At 41.0% G+C, this 19,876-nt stretch overlaps 1 protein-coding gene across 2 annotated transcripts in view; it reads left to right on the plus strand.

The window, feature by feature from the left end:
• DIAPH2 (diaphanous related formin 2) overlaps positions 1-19,876 on the plus strand; it is an 824,584-nt gene that overhangs the window by 228,718 nt on the left and 575,990 nt on the right. For both annotated transcript variants that reach the window (XM_075260108.1, XM_075260109.1), the window contains 2 exons: positions 3,527-3,631; positions 19,242-19,556. In XM_075260108.1, coding sequence (XP_075116209.1) covers positions 3,527-3,631; positions 19,242-19,556 — 420 coding nt within the window. The remainder of the gene's footprint in view (positions 1-3,526; positions 3,632-19,241; positions 19,557-19,876) is intronic.

Genomic DNA, 19,876 nt, shown 5'->3' on the forward strand with positions numbered 1-19,876 from the left:
TTTGGAAGTTTACCACCCACAAATCCATCAAACGGCCACTGCCACCTCTTCCATGTGCATTCAAGTGTTCAATTCCTGGGCCATTGGCCATGTCTTCTGGCCGCCCAGGTCACCACTTAGGCCTGGAAGTGGGGCTTCGCAGTCACATTGGGCATATCGACATCGTTATACATTGATGATGTTACCTTTGAGGCAAATTTGGGTCATTAAACGTGTACACAGCACCCATACATGTGCACACCTGCCGCAGTATTGATAGCGATCTAATGAGCCGGTAAGACACACGGAATACAAACTCCTTTGTGAGTGACATTTGGAAAAAAGCTATTTTAAAAAGTGACATCTTTGAAGTATTTCAAAGGAACTTAGATGTTCAGTGGAAGCAGTAGGCGCGGTGAGGAAATATTACTTTAGGGAGGCTGCAAACCGACTTGGCAAACAATGGATGACATAACGTTTCCAACTCCGGAGTGGCTTCCAACTGGGATTGTTATATCACCCTCAGACACTTTTAGAAGTCAAATCTTTTCTTTTCAGATATGAGAATCAGAATCTGGTTGCATCAAAACATCCAAATACCAGTTTCTGTAATGCACGTAACGCGGGCTTCATATTGTGAGAAGATTCGGTGGCCAAAATCTGAAGCCCTATTGAGAAACCTGATGTTCGGCAGGGAGGCTTTTCTTTTTGTTTATCCAACTTTCCAAATAACGCATAGACATGGGAAAATGTGATTTATTAGAGTCAATATATATTTATCTCTTGCGCTATTGTTCTGGACAACCACGGTGGCCACGGACCTCCGATACAAGGAGGCTGAAATGAATAATTTAGATTATTTCAGCCAAATATCTATTGAAATTTTTTCATGAGTGATCTTTCCCGAGGCCGACACTTGACGGATATCTCGTGATAAATGGATGAGCCAGGTTGAATGTTTTTGGCTTATCGGCCGCTCTTGGGTTCGCCGGACAATGATGAATGAACATTTGTAAAAACGGACGTGTCGTCAAGTAAACTTTCTGGTGTAGACTATGGAGATGCAGATGAAGCTAAAGAACTCTCTAAGTCAAGGGTAGGGAACCTTCGGCTCTCCGGCTACTGTGAAACTACAACTCCAAACATGCTCCATTCACTTCTATGGGAGTTCCAAGAACAGCAGAGCAAGTATGCATGCTGGGAGTTGTAGTTTTGCAACAGCTGGAGAGCCGTACATTCCCTACCCTTGCTCTAAGTTAATATAACTCAGTAGTTAACGTGTACCTAAATATAAATTGTATATGATGTGTATATATTACAAGAGTGCAAGGGATGGTCATGGATTTTGCAACATATTGATTAAAGAAAGGAGCCTGTTGTCTCACTTATTACCTACCTTCTGTATTTGGATTTGATCTGGGGTAGAGGTTTTAGGCTTAAGGTAGCAGGCAATATAAGTCTATGGAGAGGGGAAGGGAAAGGAGGAGGACAACGCCTTGAGGCAGAGAACTAAGAGACCCCTCTGCACTATTCAGTGATAGAGATGAGCGAGTAGTGTTCGATCGAGTAGGTGTTCGATCGAATACTACAGTATTCGAAATACTCGTACTCGATCGAACACTACTAGCTGTTCAAAGTTTAAGGTTTGATGCGGAACCAGCGTTGATTGGCAGAATGCTATACATTCTGCCAATCAACGCTGGTTCTTCTCTTACCTTTAGAAGTCTTCTCCGTGCAGCGTCCCCGTGGCGTCTTCCGGCTGGAATTCACTCTCCCTAAGCATCCGGCCTAGGCAGAGCCGACTGCGCATGCGCGGGCATGCCCTCGCATGTGCAGTCGGCTCTGCCTAGGCCCCGATGCCTAGGCCCCGATGCCTAGGCAGAGTGAATTCCAGCCGGAAGACGCCGCGGGGGCGCTGCGCCAGGAGAAGACTTCAAGGAGAATCCAGCTTGACTGTCACTCGTGGACTTGGTAAGTATAATTTTATCGAATTTTGCGTACCCCTGAAATGAGCATTTCCCCCCATAGACTATAATGGGGTTCGAAATCCGTCGAACAGTTGAACAGTGTGCGGCTGTTTGAATCGGATTTCGAACCTCGAACATTTTAGTGTTCGCCCATCTCTATTCAGTGACTTACACAACAGAACTGGATTATCGGGTGAAATATCATCCAGATCTTTTGTGACGCATTAGATGCTGTAGATTGTATCAGGTTTCTTTCTATCCTCTTACCTTGTCTTCCTTCTATTTCCATAGACTTCATTGTAAACTGATCTGTCTTTGTAGGGAGTCAGGACTGCTGATTAGGGTTGAGCGATCGGGATCTGGAAAGATCGGATCCCAATTGGCGATCGAGCAAATTTCACGATCGTGATCAACTGGAAAATGATTGGAAATCGGATTTTGAAATCTCAGGATCGGCTCAACCCCACTGTATATATAATATACAATTAGGGTTGAGTGATCGGGATGGGGGGAGATCGGATTCCGATCGGCGATCGAGCAAATTTCGCGATCGCAATCGGCTGGAAAATGATTGGAAATTGGATTTTAAAATCTGTCCTGAAATCTCAAGATCGGCTCACCCTACTGCTGATGTATGGGCAGTGAATGCTACATCCCTGGAGAGCAGCAGTGGACATGGACAGGAATAATACAGGGGGTCATCAGGGAATATTACAGGGGCATTAGCGGACATTTGGGGAATAATAATATAGGGGTGCATCTGAAAACATTGGAGGGGATAATAAACTACGGGGTCATCCAGGGATCTTAGTGGTCCACAGGGGACATTGCAGGATATAATAATAGAGGGAGGTGTCCAGGGATATTAGGGGAAGTATAATATATGATGTCCGGATCTTTGGGGGAAGTAATATGGTCATAATATCAATCTAATAGGTGACATTAGATGGGGATTATTAATATAGAACTATATATTATAATTATACATTATATAATAATTTCTATAAGAGAACAGGGGCTGGTACATTGTAGCTCCAAGTCAACGAAAGGGGGTGTAGCCTAAAAAAAACCATGGCTTTACAAGCCGATCACCTTCTTCCTAAATCCTACGCAAACATTTGAATTCCACCCATGGGTCCAACCATTCTTGGAAAGAAATGCAGAAGATGATGTCCTCGTTGGCATCCCCAAGACTGCTCAACCTTGGGTTGTCCTTACTTGGCTTAGTTACTATTTCGGCGCCATCGAGGCGGCGTCTATTTGCAGTAGTGTGACTATCGCTTTGGCTTTATTAGTGAATCAGTTCCGCATTGAGCGGGGACCTGAGTCTGCTGTCACTATTGCTGGGTGACAGCCCCAGGCTCTTGGTTTCTGAAGACAACCCAGATTAATTGAATGCGTGTACACAGTACATTTCCATAATGAGGTTAACAAGGGTGATTTACTTTGTGGAGCGAGTGCTGCTTTTGCTGTGTTGTATTATTCTTCAAACCTTATCAAAGTGGCACATTTAAAGCCTCCCTTGAACGTTTAGTGCTGAGTCTATTGGAAATGATGACTTTCTGCTCTGATCCTTGCAGTTTGATGAAGAGTTCACGGCACGACAGGAGGCGCAGGCCGAGCTTCAGAAACGAGAGGAGAAAATCAAAGAGCTGGAAACTGAAATCCAGCAGCTGCGGACACAGGTAATAAAGCAAAATATAGACTTTATGTCAGGAAAATTCAGCGCACTGGATCATGTATGTTTCCCATAAAGTCAAAGTTCTAGATTTCTCGGGTGCTTTAACCCTCTAGTGCACAAAGGAAAAATTTTCAAAATTTTGCAACCGTGCGTTCTATGGTCATGTGATTCAAAGGGTTCATTTATTTTTGGATGCTTGACTTCGAGGAATTGTTCAGTTTTCTGTAAATAAAGCTTCATCATTCTGCAATGAAAATGAATGCGGCTGCTGTGTAGGTTTTGTCTTTCAATCCCAATATATTCCAAAAAGAGCGCCATGTCTGTCCGTGGCCTGTGTCATCATACGATATTATTATACAATAATGCACTTTTAGAAGGTTTTTGGATTGGGGCATTGGATGAAAACCTAAAACAAAAGTCGTAAAAACATGAATATAAAAAAATCTGTAATTTTATGAAAATTCATTCCAAACCGGTTAGCTGATCTACAATCCTGAGTTATGTGATGTGAGATTACCAACTTTTCAAAACAACATAATTCTGTGATATTCTGTCAGAAGATATCTACTCTGTGTGTGTCTATGTGGCCCTGCAGTGGTTTCATTGTGAATGAGTCTGTTGAGGATTTTGCTGGTATGCTGTGATACCGGATGGAATTAGTTTCCTGCTGAGTGAGCACATCTGTAGTTTCTGGAGAGATCTAGGTACATCACCATTTTAGAAAGTCTTCTTGGGTCCTGCTTCTTGGGATACTAAGAAAGTTTTGACCTGCCATGATCTAAAGCAGTCATGTACTCTGTGTACCAGACTAGTCATGGTCTACTTGTATAAGGGTTCTGTACACTGTGTACCGGACTAGTCATGGACCTACTTGTATAAGGGTTTTGTACACTGTGTACCGGACTAGTCATGGACCTACTTGTATAAGGGTTGTGTACACTTTGTACAGGAGTAGTCATGGCCTACTTGTATAAGGGTTGTGTACACTGTGTACCGGACTAGTCATGGTCTACTTGTATAAGGGTTCTGTACACTGTGTACCTGACTAGTCATGGACCTACTTATATAAGGGTTCTGTACACTGTGTACATCACTAGTCATAGACCTACTTGTATAAGGGTTCTGTACACTGTGTACAGGAGTAGTCATGGACCTACTTGTATAAGGGTTCTGCACACTGTGTACAGGACTATTCATGGACCTACTTGTATAAGGGTTCTGTACACTGTGTACCGGACTATTCATGGCTTACTTGTATAAGGGTACTGTACACTGTGTACAGGACTAGTCATGGCCTACTTGTATAAGGGTTCTGTACACTGTGTACTGGACTAGTCATGGCCTACTTGTATAAAGGTTCTATACACCATAGTCAAGGGCCTACAGGTTCATCTACTACTTTCGGGAAAGCCACAATGAAGCAATGACTTAGGTTCATGGCTGTTGAGGAGCCGCAATAATCAAGTTTCTTCATTGTAACCTAAACCCTAAAGAACTTGTGAACAATCAGAAAGTTGCTCCGTAAATCACATTACAATAATCCTGAATGCATTAGTGTTTAATGAGCTGCGGCTCTGGACTTTGTGGAGCCATGGGCTTAGAAATATGCACGCCGCTATCTGAGCCTTGTAACACGAGCTTGTAAAAATGCTTTAAAACAAATGGCTATTAGCCTCAAATCATCATCTAATGTATGTCCTCCCCATATTTACAGATATACGGCAGCACTTTCTCCAAAATAGCCGTTTTACACAATTTTTTAAAAAATATATTTTGCTAGATTGTTACATTTCATCATTAACACTGTGTCAGGATGCTTTATTAGGATCTGATGCAGAGCAGGATGTGGGCAAGTCCTAAAAAACTGTGGTGACTCCGTGATTGATGAACGTTTAGTGTTTCTGGGAATCGTTAGGCAGAATAATATGTGACCTAATCTAGTAATCTGTCAGATGGAGAAATATACATTTATGGATTAGCCCTTAAAATATTCTGCATGTTATAAAACTGTGAATATGAGGAAAATAACCAATAAAGTACAACCCCGCATTTACAGAAAGGAGGGTTGTTGTTTTGTATATTTTTTTTAGAACTTGTTACATGACTTCATTTATGTCTGTTTGTGTGATATTTGATGTTTGTCTATCTATCTATCTATCTATCTATCTATCTATCTATCTATCTATCTATCTATCTCCTATCTATCTATCTATCTATCTATCTATCTATCTATCTATCTCCTACCTATCTATCTATCTCCTACCTATCTATCTATCTATCTATCTATCTATCTATCTATCTATCTATCTATCTATCTATCACTACAAAGACTGTCTCTCCCTCTGGAGCACTCAACCAATCCCTGGACATCCCATTGATTTGAATAAGACCCCGCATTACTTACTTTCTCCTCTAGTGGCGCTGCTTGAAACCTAAACATCGCCCCCCCCCCCCCGCCCGATTCCCTTACGAATTACAACTGATCTCACTTGAGTTTCCTCTAAAGAGAAGAAAATAACCAAAGTGAACTATAAAATAATCAGAAGCAGAAGAAATTCTAGAAAAGCACATAATCCGTAATAAATGAACTTCAAAAAAACCTTAAAATAATTCCTATGTAAACTTTAATATTCTGCAGTCGGTCCTTGCAATAACGGCGCTCCTTCTGTGCGGCCTCGCGCTCGCCAGCCCTTATCTTTTTATCTTTTAATTAGTAGATGGAAGTATTTAGTTTTATCTGTTCCTTGTGGTAATAAAACTAATAATGGACAGTAATAATACAACTGGGAGAGTCTCATATTTGAGCTTCAAATAAAAGATTCCTTCTTATTTTCTCTTATTTCTTTCTTCATAACTTTTTATTTGCTGCTTTATATAAAAAAAAAATCAAATAGAGAATCTTTCAAGAAAAATTGTAATGTGTTGTCCATAGAAGTGAGTGAGCGCGACAGATGATATCGATATTGGGTCCGCATAATGTCACCATGATTGACCCTTCATCAGGTTATTTCCATTGTTCGAGTTCAGACCTCCCATGAGGAGTGAACTAGGTCAACCCAAATTCGGCCTCCTTCTCTGTCCATTGTAACAGCCATAGTGGCTACATACGCCATTGAATCCAACCCTACAATGGCCATCTTGTCAAAAGTTGATAACCGTTCCTATATTCTAGGGATATTATCACTCCTTAAGGAGAGATCACCTTCACAGGCATATGGAGTCTTACAAAGCCATTTTCGCTCCACTGGGGGATTATGGGAAAATTATGCAAATCTGTTTTCCAAGATGTAAATAGAAAACAGTGCATGATGCTTAAGAGTCACTGTTTACCTATTGCATCTTGGAAAACAAATTTGCATATTTTTCCCATAATTATTCCTATAGTCATCTAAAACACTGGCTAAGAACTTTTTTTTCCTTTTTCTGGAGTTTAATACATTTGACAAGTGGTCAAAGATTTGTAAATTCTCCCACATCAGGCCAAAAACTAGAAAATTGTGAACATTTTTTTATCTTAAAGGGATCCTATCATTCAGTTGGCATTTTTTGTCTCTTACACAACGGAATAGCCTTAAGAAAGGCTATTCGTCTCCTACCTTTAGATATCTTCTACGCACCGGCGTTCCGTAGAAATCCCGGTTTGCGAATGAGTTCTCTCACAGCACTAGAGGCGGGCCCAAGCGCTCAAACAGCACTGGGAGCGTCCCCAATGCTTCGAGAGAACGCTCCAGCGCCACCTTCATCTTCTTCAGGAACAGGGTCTTGACGCATCTTCTTCTGGCGCAGGTGGTGAAACATGTAGGCCTCAGGCAGAGCCACCTGCGCATGCTCGCGGTCACAAGTAAAATGGCTGCTTACACAGTAAGTAAGCACCCATTTTATTGTGGCCTGTGGGAATGCGCAGTTGGCTTGGCCCAAGGCCTACAAGTCTCAAACCAACCCCTGGAAGAAGACAGGTGAAGAGGACGTTCCTGAAGAAGATGAAGTTGGCACTGGAGAGTTTTCTCTCACAGCATTGGGGATGCCCCCATTGTTGTTTGAGCGCTGGGGCCTGCCCCCAGTGCTGCGAGAGAACTCCTTTGCATACAGAAGTATACAGGGATATTTTTCAGAGCTGTGGCGCAGAGAAGACATCTAAAGAGACAGAGAAGACATCTAAAGGTAGGAGACAAATAGCCTTTCTTAAGGCTATTCCGATGTGTTAGGGACAAAAAAAATGCCATCTTAATGATAGAATCCCTTTAACGAATGTGAACTTCTTTAGACCATTTTGGTGGACCTAATGGTGCCATAGGTTACCCCATGAGGCACTGTGTTCACAAGGTTCTACAATATGGACCTGTAGCGCTCTAACCCAATGGTATAAATCAGGGCAGCCAGTGCCCCACTTACCGGTGAAATGTCACCGGATAAGCGCTCGCAGTATTCATGTTCACTCGATATTTTACTTGAGATAGTTGCAGAAACAAATGGATGCGCAGCAAGTTTGGAAGTCACAACGTTTGCAGTTAAGGATGATCAATGACCGCGACAAAATCGTAAAGCCTCCAGAGATGTCTGCCATGTTCCCTTTCACACAGGCAATGTACGCGAAGCTCACATGGACTCTTCCAGACAGAGCTGTTGTCTGGAGAGGTTTCCAAGGGTCCAAAGTGAACAAAGTATTTTGTTGGTCCCCCTTGTTAACCAAGGCTTGGTGAACGTGCCCTGCCAAATTTCCCCAGCTATTATCCCAAGGTAGGGCCACTATTTCTGTGTGCGCAAGAGTTGTCACCAGCTTTAAAAGAACTATGCCAAATTTATCAAGTTATTGAAAAAGATGAAAAATCTAATGACAACCAAACTGGTGATCACCAAAAACACTCTTCAAAAAAATAGATTTGGTTTCCATCTGGTCAAACACAGTTGTCTCTATCCCACTCCGATGTGTTACATGGCACAAGCTGAGTATTTTCTGCTCCTAAGGCCATTGTGGCTTTTAGAACTTAGTTGTCTCTTTTCACCGTGGAGAACGTAACGCAATATTTCAGTTTCTTCGCCAAAACCTTCCAAAGAAAATTTTTATTTGTGAATTTTTGTTACTTTGTATCCATCATTCATTGTCCACACTGTAGGATATCATCCCATATGTAAGATGGATGGAAAACAATCGAGGCTTCTTATTCCAAACAGGCATCCAAAATAAGTTGTGACTACAGAAGTCAGAAATGGATATAACTCATGTTGTGAAAATTTAGCCTGTGGATGTTTTCAGGATGCAGGTGTTTATCAGTAGACTCAATGTAGAATAGACAATTTCCCCTCATCTTCAATTCCCTTTATGACTAGGCGGTTGGCAAAGCTGAGAATTCTCGGCCATTTGTCGCACAAGAGGAAGATTTTCAGAAATGGTAAATGCCAGTCACGGTCTGTACGCGGCCTATAAGCGCCAGTCAATATCAAGTTTTTGACTTTTTTCTCAAAGTTTTCTTCCACTCTGGTTCTTTTTTTGTTAAGAGTTGTCTGATTTATAAAACTGGTTCTCAAATACCTTTATAGTGAATTCTGAGTAACGCCCCATGTTGCGGGAAAAGCTGTTTTTTGAGGGGTTTCTTTTAGATTTTGCTGAGTTTTTTGAGCCAAAGCCAAGAATGGTTGCAAAAGGAATGAGGAATATATAGGAAGATATTATACTTCTACCTTCGGCTCAATCCACTGCTGCCTATGGCTTAAAAAAAAAAAAAAAAAAAAAAAAAAAAAAAAACTAACAAAAAAAGCTACTTTTCCACAACATGGAGCCTCAGACTTAAACAGGACCTTTCATGTGCTCGGGCTAGAAAGCCGACGGTGCGCTGAATTCAGCGCACCGTCGGCTTTCTCGTTATATGCCCCGGGGCAAGAGATATCAGTGCAATTACCGATGACTCTTAACCATCAGAAGGGCGTTCCTGACAGTTTACATGGGAACGCCCATCCTGACTGTACTGTCCATAGCGCTATCCTTTTAGAGGGGGCGTTCCTTATCGCCCAGACATGAAGCTTCCCCCTCCTGACAGTACTCACGGTAAGGAACACCTCATCTGACAGTATAACTCTACGGACAGAATAGTTAGGAGGGGCATTCCAAGCTAAACTGTCAGGAACACCCTTCTGATGGTGAAGAGCTATCGCTGATTGAACCGATATCACTTCCCCCGGGGCAAATAATAGGAAAGTCGACAGTGCCGACCCACTGTTGCTGCCTTTCCAGTACTTACCAGGTCCCCACTTATTTCTACTTTTTGTTTCCATCTCGACACATTGGCGAGGCAGGAATTTATATCACGATATGGAACTTTCTATCATGATATGGAGCTTCTGCAGCTGGTGATTGGCTGAATGGCTCTTCCCAAGCACTTCCTGTGTGTCGTGTCAGGAACAGGAAGTACAGACCAGATATAACCTGTGGTGGCGCTGTAGGAAAATTGCACTATTGTTAAAAGTTTCCCTCTCAGATCGCAGCTGATCCCCAGTGGTCTGAGCAGCGGTCCCAAATACGATCAGATTATCAGGGTAACTTTCTAACAAAAAGCATTGTCTAACGTAGACAAACCCTTTAATTGCTGTTCTCCTAGTTCCAAACGTCAGGTTTTTGGGCTGGCTCCTGGTCACATGTTCAGAACCCAGGCCCTCCTCCCTTTTGGGGGGCTGTTTTCATTAATGTAATGAGCAAGTCTTCTCAGCCCCCTCAATGCGCATAATACCAGGGACACGGTTCCGAACTACAGACTATTTATCTGCTCCCACAATCTCATAAATGATCCTATCTAGCTCTATTATTCTTATTCCTTGAATACAATTCTAGGAAGACAGTAAAGACTGACACAAAGGTAAACTCCAATGAATAATATACATATGCTATTTTTTGGAAATGTGTTTATGGCTGCCATTCGTGATTGTCCGCCAATATCCGAGACCATTCATAATATTGATATAATGAATACATAATCGCAGCTCCTTTTTAGGGGGTCCTTTAAATAATGAGCATTATCTACTAAAGAACATCCATTCCGAACAGACACAAAAGCTTTGTTTGGTATTAATAAGTTAATTAACTTGCACTTTTATTTACTATGTGAGTGAGGATGTCAGAATCACATAATCCACTTGTGTTGGGGATCACTTGTGGCTAATTAGCAGGCTCGCGGTGAAGTGGCGCTAAGTGATTGGGTAAGACGTCGCCAGAATACAATCAGGAAGTTTTGAGGACGCTTGTGGCGTACACGGCAATGTTTTCTCTGTCTGTCGCGCCCTCTGCTCGACTGTTGCACAACAAAGAGAGCAATGCGGTGCAAGTATGAAAGAGGCTAAGTATTCAAATTATTCTGAAATTCAGTCGCTCCATTTTGCATACATTTATATTAAACAGGCCAAGTCCGCACGTCAAATGGAGGAGCGAGATATTTAGAGGGAATTTATTATAAATATTAGGCGCCTACCCCCAGGATTAGTAATGAATGTTTGACCAACAGGAAACCAACTGATCACTAGAAATCCTGACCTGTCCAGTTCTAGAACTACTGCTTCATTCCATACATTAAAGGAACCTTCCAGCTATCATTGATGCATAGACCAAGGACCCGCAGGGGCGGAGCTTGATGCAAGGATTCTTCTGCTGTTCTTTGAATCTTTCCCTTGGGTTCTGCCTCCTCAAACTTACACCCCACGTGGGTTTTACTTGCAGAGTCCCCTGGCACAAAGGGTTAATGTGTATGGTGAAGCGATGTTCTAGTAAAGGATTCAGCAGGTTTTATATAAAAGTGCAGCTCTAAATTATTTACTTACATTTGTCTTAACCACAATGTAAAGCAGATATTACATTAAAGCAGCTGCATCATCCTATACGGCTGACAGGTCTGCTACTATAGAGCTGCTCCACCTGAGGGGCGCTATACAATGCTCCCTGCACTGACTGTTACTGTTATACTCGATGGTATATACTTCAACATATAAATGTACACACATGCCGCAATCCAGACATGTCTATGATCATCGATTATGTCACATACATTTACACACATCTGTATACTTATTATTCACAGAAATGCAATATGCAATCGAAACATGTCAAATGTGGTAAATTATCTATAGGAGCATATTATAGCAGTTATATTCTTGTACATAGTAGTATTATAGTAGTTATTCTTGTACATAGGAGGTAGTATTATAGTAGTTATATTCTTGTACATAGGAACAGTATTATAGTAATTATATTCTTGTACATAGGAGCAGTATTATAATAGTTTTATTCTTGTACATAGGAGCAGTATTATAGTAGTTATATTCTTGTACATAGGAGCAGTATTGTAGTAGTTATATTCTTGTACATAGGAGGTAGTATTATAGTAGTTATATTCTTGTACATAGGAGCAGTATTATAGTAGTTATATTCTTGTACATAGGAGGTAGTATTATAGTAGTTATATCCTTGTACATAGGAGCAGTATTATAGTAGTTATATTCTTGTACATAGGAGTAGTATTATAGTAGTTATATTCTTGTACATAGGGGACAGTATTATAGTAGTTATATTCTTGTACATAGGAGCAGTATTATAGTAGTTATATTCTTGCACATAGGAGCAGTATTATAGTAGTTATATTCTTGTACATAGGAGTAGTATTATAGTAGTTCTATTCTTGTACATGGGGGCAGTATTATAGTAGTTATATTCTTGTATATAGGGGCAGTATTATAGTAGTTATATTCTTGTACATAGGAAGTAGTATTATAGTAGTTATATTCTTGTACATAGGAGGTAGTATTATAGTAGTTATATTCTTGTACATAGGAGGTAGTATTATAGTAGTTATATTCTTGTACATAGGAGCAGTATTATAGTAGTTATATTCTTGTACATAGGAGGTAGTATTATAGTAGTTATATTCTAGTACATAGGAGCAATATTATAGTAGTTATATTCTTGTACATATGAGGTAGTATTATAGTAGTTATATTCTTGTACATAGGCGGTAGTATTATAGTAGTTATATTCTTGTACATAGAAGCAGTATTATAGTAGTTATATTCTTGTACATAGGAGTAGTATTATAGTAGTTATATTCGTGTACATAGGAGCAGTATTATAGTAGTTATATTCTTGTACATAGGAGAAGTATTATAGTAGTTATATTCGTGTACATAGGAGCAGTATTATAGTAGTTAGATTCGTGTACATAGGAGCAGTATTATAGTAGTTAGATTCTTGTACATATGAGATAGTATTATAGTAGTTATATTGTTTTGTGTGTTTGCGTGTGTATATGTGTGTATATATATCTTCTATAAATGTTTCATTACTAGTCTCCTAATTGTCAGATGTAACTACATTAACTTTTTTTCCTTAATATTCGGACTTGATCCTTGAACTTGACATTCTCTCTTTCCCTTTTCTCTTGCATTTCCTGACCCATGAACTTCACATTTTTTCCTTGTCTCAATGTTAATCCCTTGAAAAGAAAACGGATCACTTTATGTTCTTATTTGTGAAGAGCGTCTTCTCTGTCTCCAGGAAAGGTTAGCGTCCACCTGGGGGGTTTGTTATGTTTCTCATTCTCTAGAAGCTTCACTGATTTGGCAAGAAGAGTCCATTAGAAGCAGCCGTCTCCTTCCACAGACTGGTCCCCTCTCTGACCCCTACTGCCTGGCGATCAATGCCCGCTTATGATTTCTAAGACTCATCACAAAGTCCAGCCGACCACATTGACGTAAACAAACTTTGCTAAAATTGCAAGGAATTTAAAAAAAAAAAAAGTGTTTTTATTGCTGTCATTAGCGTCTCGGCTTCTTCTAATGCAAACAATAACTGGGCTCCAATTGAGCTTGTAGGTAAAGATCTAATCAGCAGCAATTTGGTATCGATCCCTCTCGGCCCTGACGGCTGCATTGCCAGGAAGCCGCTCGCACAGGAGCTCGATCCCAATATTTAAATAATACATACATATTATTTATTAAGCAGCTTTTTATTTCCAGCGTTGGGTTCATCAGATTCCGTCATTTTCTGCAGCCATGTGTAATCTTGGGGTAATTGGTCCATTTTATGGAGTTTCTTGTAACTCTACATATTCCTGTTCGGACTCCGCTTCTTTCATTTTTCAGTTGTATGTGAGATGTAGCAGTGCTGAACTTGTCATGGCCACAACACTTCTGCATTTTAGGATATGATGTCTGCCTTTAACATGGGACTGTAAGGAATCCCCATATAAATAGGGTGTTTTACACTGGCTGCAAAGTGGATGGGATTTTGGTAATCCCATCCATACATTGCAGAATAGAATCTGCAGTGGAAAAGTTGCCTTTTCAGAAACACCCGCGGAAACGCTGGCTGTTTTCCCTATAGGCGTAATAAAGGCAGAAAATCTGCGCAGGAAAACTTGGCAAAAACACAATGAAAATGCTGTGCAAAAAACTGTTGCCTTTTTTTTTCGCAATAATTTTTTGCTGCATTTCCCAAATCAGTTCCATACTGATGCTCTATTCGCAGGACAGGTCATCAGTATGTAACCAGCACCTGGAACCCACACAGATGAGCTGTTGCAGCAGCCTTTGGTCTACCACTGGACAGACTGCTGCAGCTCCCATTCAAGTAATAGGAACGACCCAGCAGCCCCGGACACTGCTTACAGGGAACTGTAGCGCCGCTCCTTGAATAGACGTGGTTTTGCAGTCCAGTAACATCTTCCATCACTTGGATGCTGCTATAATACTTCCATAGTGAAACTTCATAATATCACAATCATACACAGTACTACCATACAGTGCCAGAACTATCAGTACCATATAGTACAAAAATGATCCCAGCGTATAATGCTCATATTAATGCTGTCGTGTAGTGAGCTCACATTAGTAGTATACGGTGGCAAAAATAGTAGTGCTGTATAGTTGTCCTAAAATATATCATATAATACCACCATACAGTGCTCATGTTGTATGTTAACATGTAGTGAACACTTAGTAGTACTACACATTAACAACAATAGTAGCACTGTATAGTGCTCATGTAATACCACCACACAAAGGTCTTTCTATAGAATGTTATCATGTAGTAGACCCATAGCAGTACTACACATTTACAGGATATGGGGATAATAGCACTCCTTAGGGAGTGGGCACCTTCACAGGCGTATGGAGACTTACAAGCCTTTTCCATTCCACTGGGGGATTATGGGAAAAATATGCAAATCTGTTTTCCAAGATGTAAATAGGAAAGCAGTGCCTCTGCTTGCTGCTCTCTAGGGGATCTTGGAAAACAGATTTGCATATTTTTCCCATAATCCCCTAGTGGAGTGAAAGTGGCCTGTAAGTCTCCATACGCCTGTGAAGGTGCCCACTCCCTAAGGAGTGTTATTATCCCCTGATCCTGGTCTATAGTCTCTCACTCTGCCAAACTAGTATCCCTACACTGTTCTGATGAGACCCAACAAATCAAAACAGTGCTGTCCACAGCTGGGAATCTGTTCCTTTTGGAATAGAAATACTAGTTTGGCTAAACTTTGCATCATAGCATTAAGGCTTGTTGAAAAAGTTGTGCGTGATGTGTAAGGTGGCTGCCCCTAGAGGGCAGCAAGCAGAGGCACTGTTCTCCTATTTACATCTTGGAAAACAGATTTGCATATTTTTACACATTTACAACAATACTAGTACTGTATAGCTCTCCTATACAACCAACATGTAATGTTCATACGCATAATAGTGCTATACAGTTCCATACATAGTGATGCTATATAGAGCCACCATAACGTATCTTACAATACCTCCATAATGGTGCTCTAGTAATAGTACCCAATGTCACAAGCTATCAGCTAAGTTGCAGGCTGCACATGGTACAGATGTGTTAGCGAACACTATGGTGCGGTATAGTAGGGTGAGGAGGGCAGACATTATATCCTATAACAGCGCCCCCACCTCACACGTGGCATGTATTACACTAGCACGTCCAGAGCTCCACAGTTTGTTAACCTGTGCACGGTGTGCAGCAAAATATGACATGAAATCTTTTATCAGCTGCACAAGGGATGACGGTGTCACATCTCACGACAAGAGGGGCACAAGGCAGAACGTGTAAAGTTACAGCAGGCAGAAAGATAAGAGACAGAGGTCCGCTTGGACGTGACCGACTTTTTCACTACATGGGTTTAGATTATTCTTTGAAAGACCTAAGAATCAATGACTTTCTCTTGCTATATATAGATCTGTAATGTATATACAGTTCTGTGCCTATGGTCACGGATCTTCCTGTAAGAAGTCATAGGATATGACTGTAAAGTCCCCGATACGGCTCAGAGTCAATGCCTCACACTTGGCAAGGTTTCATTTTATGCAATGCAAGAAACCGACTTTAGGAAGAAAAGATGAATGAAGATATTTGTGTTTGTAGGTGAAGTTCCATCACTCCGGCCTTATAGGATCGTCTTACAAGGAAACCTATGCGGCCAACGCCTCCGACTCAATACATGGTCTTCACCGCCAAGGAAGCCAACTTTATAATGATATATTTTATATTCTACCAGCAGGGATAAATCAGTATTATCAGTCTCCACCATTGCATGTGCTGCAGAGCTTCTCATAGTCTACAGTCTTTCTTATTCTGGATTTACAGGGTTACAGTACATTACTTGCATGTCCTTTATGGGAAAATACAAGTTTACGATCTATAGTTGTGATTAATTGTAAAAACAAAGGACAAGGACTCAATACTGAAGTCTTTCCATTCTTTAAACAATTTTGTGGTGTTTTCTTTTTAAATACTATATCCTGCAATTTTCACTCTGGCCACTAAGCCTAGTAATAGCCTGACACTTGCCAATTTTATAGGGGTTTTATTTCCAGCAGTCACCTCATTTACATGACAGACAATATTAAAATAGAAGGTAACCCCTCTACAGATAACACCACTGACCTAACATTGCACCGCTACTGACAATTGATTTAATTGAATGGGACTGAGCGCGGCATGTCCAATGGGTGATGTCGTTGGTCTGAGAAGATGAAGCGGAGCTGACCAAGCACTGCAAGCTGATGGGTCATGGATGTTATAGTTTACTGATCGCATATTAATGGTCTATTCTAAGGATGGGTCACCAATATAATAGTCTTGGAAAATCCCTTTAATTTTTTAGACTGTCTACTTATTAAGGGAACAACATGATCTGGTCAAGTAATCCTATGGGTTTGTGTCCATCAGGCCTGTATCACACCACACCGGAGCTTTCACCTTTGGTCATTGCCCATAGTTTGCCGTAGTGTAAGGTTGAACACTAGCAAGGGAGTAGCTAACTTCTCCTCCAACTTAGTTTTCAATGGACTGTAGCTCGGGGTGCAGGACACTGGTTGAATGAAGAGATCCAGTGGATAAGTGGCAAGATACCTACAGGCAATGCACCATGGGAGAAAAGTATGCAAATTTGCTCTTCTTCCAAACCAATCAACATTGGTATTTAAAGGAGACCTTCTACCACCTTCACCAACTCCAACTCTTTGCATCCGTCATTATGTGCTGACCCACTGGAATTTTCTCTCTAGCCCTCGCCATTCCTGAGCAATCATTTTTTGTTACTTTTTGCACCCAACAGTCAGTCTTGGGCTGGAGCAAAAAACAAGAGGTCCCGCCCACCTGACAGTGCCTAATTAACATATTGCATGATGAAACGACTAGAAATGATTGCTCAGGAACGGTGGGGGCAAGAGAAAAAATTCCAACCTCCAGAATCAGTGGAAGATTGTAAAGAGCTGTTGGGGGTGAAGGGTTCTTTTTTAAGTACAGCTGCTTTATTTTCTAACCAGGGACGTAGACCAAAAACTGGTATCTGAACGATTCCAGAAATCCAACATTTAACCCTTTCCTACTTGACTTGCCTGTCACGTTAGAGCTTGACATCGTGTTCGCCAAGCTACGACTCCAAGGTCTTCTATTAGGGTAAATACGGTGACAGGAAAAAAAGAGCAAAAATGACTCGAGGTTCATTTTTGGCGTTTCGGCCAGGCTGCAAAAAATTCATTTTAGCAGATGGATTTTCTGCAGTGGTGATAATATGAACATGACAGATTTGTGATGATAATTTAGACTCCCGCAATTATATTCCCTTTCTGCTATTGCCAGGAACATCCGAATGTAAAAATGAGAACGCTCATCTGTGGTTTGTTAGATTCTGCCGATCTGGACTGTTTTCTCCGTAATCTTTATCGGGTTTCCAAGCCCAAATATTTCTCCAGACACTGTGTCAATGCAGTTAATAGAAATTATGCGCCATTTACTGATGATTGACCATATATTTTCTAAATCTGGCGGTTAATAGGGCCGTGTGCAGCGAGCGCCGACGCCATTCAGAGCAAAATAGACTTTTGTTACATTCCGACATTCTTCTGAACGTTTCCCTGGCCGATGTTACGGCATTCATGTTGCCTAGATACAGGGAGGCGGCCATTTTGCAGTCTGACGATGTCAGAAAATTTGCAAGAAAATTTGGAATGTATTGTAAACGGAGTCAAGTCGCAACGTCTTTCTTACGGGGGCATTGGAAAATTTTCTCTAGCCCACATCATTCCTGAGCTTTTGGTGCACCTGATATGTTAGTTAGGCTTTCTATTATCTTAGGCTGGGACAGTTGGTTTGGAACCTCCCACCTGACAGTAGAGAGCCTAATTAGCATATTAACAAAATTGACAGAAGTTATTACTTAGGAATAGTGGGGGATAAAATTTCCTATTGCATTGGAATCAGTGGAGCGGGACCTATTGAAGGATGCAAAGAGATGGAAGTGGTGAAAAGCCCTGTTTAAGTCCCATCCCTGGACTGAACCAAACTGTGTGTGGCTGCCCCATTTTGGACATGCACAGATTTGCTGGTGTGGTTTCTGAAAATTCGGGATTGTCCTGCCAAGTTCAGGACAGTTGGCAACTATGGACATATCACACTGTGCACTCAGAACCATGGTTTAGATCCAATGGTCAAGGGGCTGTGTTGTAAATAAAGCTTATTTGAATGTATAATAAAATAAATTTTTGTAAGTTTTTACATAATTACAATTTTTCAGGATCAATATATTGATGACGATATATCCATTTATAAAGAGAGAGCTGCAGTACCATTTATGGCCACTATACAATGTACAGCGCTGTCTCTGTTGCAGGGCATTTCTTTGATCAGTTGATCGTGGGCGTGCCAGGAGTTGGATCACCACTGACCTATCCGAACCAAAAAGAATCTAGCCATAATCCAAAAATATGTAACCAAGTACAAATCCCAGAAAGCGTGGTCACCGATGGGGAGAATTCTTAAGTGAACAAGTAATAGAAACGCTGAGAAGTATTTGAGAGAGTATTGGAAACTAAATTCTTTTTTCCGATTTCTTGGGGTCATTCAGATGGTTACTTAGAATTTTTTGAAATTTTCTATGGTCTCTTATGTTTTGCATTATATCCTTATTTTCTTCCCATCTTCTACTGCTCATGTAATATAATTTTAAAGATTGTGTATCTTCAACAACTCTAGGACTATGGACACAACAAACTTTCCCTAACTATCCATGTTACGTTTAAGTAAATTTATAATGAATTTCATATTATTTACATTGTTTCATATCTGCATTGATTTTCAGGGTGTTAAGCCACCAGGAGGACCCCCACCACCTCCAGCAGCAGGCGGGCCTCCACCACCACCTCCTCCACCACCTCTTCCAGGTGGAATGGCCCCTTGTCCTCCACCACCACCGCCACTTCCTGGAGCAGGCCCACCTCCACCTCCACCACTTCCTGGAGCTCCACCTCCACCTCCCTTTTTGGGAGGTGTACCACCGCCACCACCTTTTGGGCTACGAACTATGGCTCCACCACCTGTAGCATTGCCTTTTGGGATGAAACCAAAGAAAGAGTACAAACCAGAAACAACCATGAAAAGGATAAATTGGTCAAAGGTAAGACATTTTCTAGTCTAGAACAAGATCGGTTGATGTGTCTGTGTCTGCTTAAACCACAAATCTTAAGTTTAGTTGGACAAAACAATAAGAATACTCAACGGGATCCCTTCACTTGGGATCTGTTGTTGTCCATTATTAGATCCATGTTTAGTCCAGTCTTAAGGTGCTTGGATAATACAGAAGAATCTGACCAAAACATTGCAGATGTGAACGTACCATAAGACTATTGTTCCAGTTACCTGTTCTAGTCCAAACTGTAATGGAACAAGGTGCACAAAAAGTGATGTATTATTGTCAGTCCATGTTTCAGACAATTA

This window comes from Leptodactylus fuscus, chromosome 11 (genome assembly GCF_031893055.1).
Source record: "Leptodactylus fuscus isolate aLepFus1 chromosome 11, aLepFus1.hap2, whole genome shotgun sequence".
Classification (NCBI taxonomy): domain Eukaryota; kingdom Metazoa; phylum Chordata; class Amphibia; order Anura; family Leptodactylidae; genus Leptodactylus; species Leptodactylus fuscus.